Raw genomic sequence first — 4,018 nt, forward strand, 5'->3', positions numbered from 1 at the left:
GGGAGGAGATCGTCAACTCCTCCGGCGATGAGGAGGACCAGCAGCCGCCACCGCCACCGCAATCCGCTCCAGCGGTGCCGGGCTAGGTCTACGCCGGCATCGATGCGGAGTTCGAGCAACAAATGGTGCTGGAGCTCCGCGCTCCGTCGTCCACACCAACGGCCCGACTCCGCCACCGGGGGAGCTCCTCCCTGTGACGCCGGAGCCGACATCCCGTCCACGCTCTATGCCGCGTTGACAAAGAAGAGCGGTTCTCGCCGCCGCCCCGACGCATTGTGAAGGAGGAGCGCCCCTGGCCGCCGCCTCGGCGTGTCATCAAGGAGAAGCGCCACTCGCTGCCGCCGCCCCTGCCCATGGCACGCGGGCGCATTCTGCACTACCTCTGCGGCAAACTCCTTGTCGTTGTCCCGTAGCGCCACGACGGCGCAGGAGTACGCCGCCCGGGAGCAGCGTTGGTGGGACTCCGTCGATCCCAGTTCGCGGACTCCGACATCCCGCCGCCGCACATCGCGGCGGATCCAGACGTGGCATACATCTGGGCCCTGGACCGCTCTGTGACGACGTCTGAGACGGCCAAGCGCCGTCTCTGCTGCCTTGACAGGGAGATGGGCAGGTACAGCGAGGAATGGTCCCTCACCGAGATCGCCGCCGCCGCCAACGACGACGCCTCCAACAACAGTCGCCCTCTCCCACAGCCCACGTCCTTGGTGGCCGCGGCCTAACAGTGCACAGCACAGGAGGAGGCGAAGAGGATCATCCGTGCGCATCAGGTGACCGCCGGGAAGCATTTCCGCAGCACCACCACCTGCCGCCGCCTCAAGCGCGACGATGATTCCTTCGACGGCGACGGGCAACGATGACGGAAGAGAAGCAGCCGGCCAGCTTGGCATTGGCTATGAGGTCACTGTGAAGCATAGGATAGTTTAGGGTCTTAGTTTTAGGTTTTTAGTTCACTGGGCCGAATTTATGTACAAATATCCTACTTTCAATGAAATATGCCGTGTTTATATCAAAATTCATCTTTTTGATTGAATTTCGTGCCGTTGGTCCGTGTCCGCAGACTGATTCCCTGTCTATAGATGAATAAAAAAGGGCAACCTGGTGCATGTAGCTCCCGCTTGCGCAGGGTCCAGGGAAGGGTCCGACCACTTTGGGTCTATAGTACGCAGCCTTTCCCTACATTTCTGTAAGAGGCTGTTTACAGGACTTGAAACCATGACCTCATGGTCACAAGGCAGCAGCTTTACCACTGCGCCAAGGCTCCCCTTCCCTGTCTATAGATGAATGAGGGAGGTTTTTTGCAGGTTGCCGTTGAAGATGCCTAGCTAAATCTAATAAGGTAATAGCGCTTACAATGAGCATGGCGTCCAGCTTGCGCAGAGCGGGGATGTTTATCTGCAGGTCGCGACGCTGCGCTGTCGACATGATCTGTGGGTAGGAAAGGAACCAACCCCAAGATGTTAGAAGGATGGATGCGATTAGTCAGATGGAAAGAAGAGCTTGTTACCTCCATGGTAGTACCGTTCTCGGCGGTCTGTCTTGTCGGGACAAACTCGACGATGTGGTCCGTGACGGACAGCAACCAGCCGACCTCCTTCTTCCACCGCTCCTTGGTGTCCGGCGCCATGGGTTCCAGCTTGCGGTGCTCCCCAAAGACGGACGCGGCCAGGTTGGTGATGGCGTTGGACAGCGCTAGAGCCGACGGCACGCCTTTCCCGGTCCCTGACATGTCCTCTCCAAGCAGCAGCTTCGCGAATCTCTCCTTCATCACGTCCAAATCTGACCAAACAAAACAAGCCAGAATGGTTAACTGGCACAATCGCATCGACCAAATTATCTGGCACCTTAACTAATTACGACATTTAGCGAAATGAATCAATCAAAACCGGCGTGCCTGAGGGCGGCCCGTCGCGTGCGAGACGGGAGCGAGGCGCCGTCCGGCCGTTGGGCAGCGGGGGAGCACCCCCGCCACCATTGCCACCGGGCTCTTGCATCTCCGCCGTGTCGCTTTCTATACAGCTGTTGCTCTCTTCCTCCTCCTTCCGTAGGTGGGTGTGCGAGTTGCTCTTGTCAAGGCTATGCCGCCGGAGGAACCGCACCATCACCCAGCCCACCGCCTCGAGCTTGATGCGCAAGGCGTGGGCACGTTGGCCCCGGCGGTCGTGCACCGCCGCGGCTTCCCGGAGACCAGAGCGATAAGGCCGCCGCCGTGACGAAGAACAGGATCAGCAGCACCCGGTGCTAGAAACGGCCGGCGTCCTCTCCTCACCCACGAACAAGGACAAGAGCCGCAATAACGCTCGTTGATAGATCTCAGGTTAGACCAAAGAGGACCAAACAACACAAGGAGCAGAGAGAAGAAATCAAGAAACAACAGCGAGGCGCGGGGACATGTCGCGCACTACTGCTGCGGCCGGCATTGCGTTCTATTGTACGTGGAGGAGGGAGGGAGGTTGGCAGGTCCGGCCCCGAAAAAATTAAAAAGGGGCGCGGCGCCTGCCTAATTTTAAGCAGGGCGCGAACGTGGGGTGGAGGGCAGGGGTCGACGACGATTAAATCCTTCTGGTGCGTCGTCCAATTTCTATGGGTGGTCGCCGTGGCATTGCCCCGTTTGGAGAGCCCGGGAAATGGGCAGAGACGAATGCTCCCGCCCACTCCTTGCCTTGCTAAGGGGATGTTTTCCTTATAATTATTATAATATAAAGCGTGCCTAGATTGATTGAGTTGCTTAGCTGTGCCCTGCCGGCAATACACCAATAGAAATCGTCTCACTGGTCTGGGCTAACTGTCAGCGTTGACGCTTATCACTGATGGCCCAGCTGGACCAGTCATATATGACTCTTCCCGTGCAAACGGCAACCCATAGCAGAAGATCAAAAGTAGAAACCCCCCACCCCTTTCCCTCCCGCGTCGTCCCCGTGGGCGACCTGGGACCCCCTCCCTCCATCTCCCATCCCCCCTGCTTGTTTGGTCCTGACGTTGGGGGGATCCCTCCCCCTTGCCCGGGTGGCGGCAGTGCCGAGCGCCTTGCTGGGGCAGCGGCGCGACGGCGTGGCTTCGCGATTTGGCAGCGGTGCTGCTAGCTCGTGGTGGAGCGTGGAGGGCCTCACCGGGGCTTGGCACATCCGGGGTGGCGGCGGGCTCCCTTTATAGATCTGGCGCGGCAGGGGTGTAGGTAGTTGCGGGCGTCCTTGGCTATGGCCAGAACCGGCCGGATCTGTCGCCGAGTCTCCGGCAGGTGGCGCGAGGCAAGGGAATGGGCTCGTTTGGGTGCTTGCTGGTGGGTGGCATGCGACGGTGTTCTGGAAGTGTGTCCCCGTGGCTTGGGCTGGAGGCAACATGCTTGGGCGTCCATGGGGCTTCGGTCGCGGCTGATGAAGGTGGTGGATACCGGCGGTCCTTCCCGCGGGCGTGCAGGTGGGACATGGGGAGGTGGGTGGTGGTCGTGGCTTGGACTGGTGGTGGCGGATCATGGCATCAGGAGGTGATGGAGAGGCGCGACATGGCATTGGCGCGGCTGCTCAGCGACCAGAGTTGCCGCCCGCCATGAGCGGCCTCTCTCTCTTCATGGGGCAGTGCTCACCTTGTCCCGGTTCGTGTGTTGACAGCGGACCGACGACATGGACCGACCGTCGGGTATGGAGTTTGACATGGTCCTCCTGCCCAGGGTTGGGTGCTCCTCGAGCGAGGTTTGGCATGCTGTGGCCTTGGAGTCAGGCTTCTCGGCTTTGGGTTGCCGCCGATCAAGCCAAGGTGGGAACTTGCGACTTAGTTAGGGAGTAATCTTCTTGTTGTAGCATCGATGTTGGTCCGTGGATGTGGTGGATGGGGCAGCGGTGTGCTGACTGTTGGACCAGTACCTCAGGTCGAAGACTTGGCATCATCTTAGTTGTTCTCAACAATGGCCATCGACAGTCACTAGGCTATGTCCCCTGGTCCAGTGGGGCTTGAGTGGACTCTACGTGTGTGTCGGCGTTCTGGGAACCAGGGTACCCAGACTTGCCTGCCTGCGGCCCAC

At 59.8% G+C, this 4,018-nt stretch overlaps 1 protein-coding gene across 1 annotated transcript; it reads right to left on the reverse strand.

Annotated features, from left to right (window-relative positions):
• Positions 1-446: 446 nt before the first annotated feature.
• LOC123176349 (rop guanine nucleotide exchange factor 9-like) lies at positions 447-2,568 on the reverse strand. The gene is made up of 3 exons (XM_044590600.1): positions 1,895-2,568; positions 1,508-1,779; positions 447-1,428 (listed from the first exon to the last, which is right to left on the reverse strand). The coding sequence occupies exons 1-3, from the start codon at positions 2,100-2,102 to the stop codon at positions 1,228-1,230; spliced, it is 681 nt and encodes a 226-aa protein (XP_044446535.1). The 5' UTR covers positions 2,103-2,568; the 3' UTR covers positions 447-1,227.
• Positions 2,569-4,018: the final 1,450 nt, after the last annotated feature.

The sequence above is a fragment of the Triticum aestivum genome, unplaced genomic scaffold (assembly GCF_018294505.1).
Source record: "Triticum aestivum cultivar Chinese Spring unplaced genomic scaffold, IWGSC CS RefSeq v2.1 scaffold7328, whole genome shotgun sequence".
Lineage (NCBI taxonomy): Eukaryota > Viridiplantae > Streptophyta > Magnoliopsida > Poales > Poaceae > Triticum > Triticum aestivum.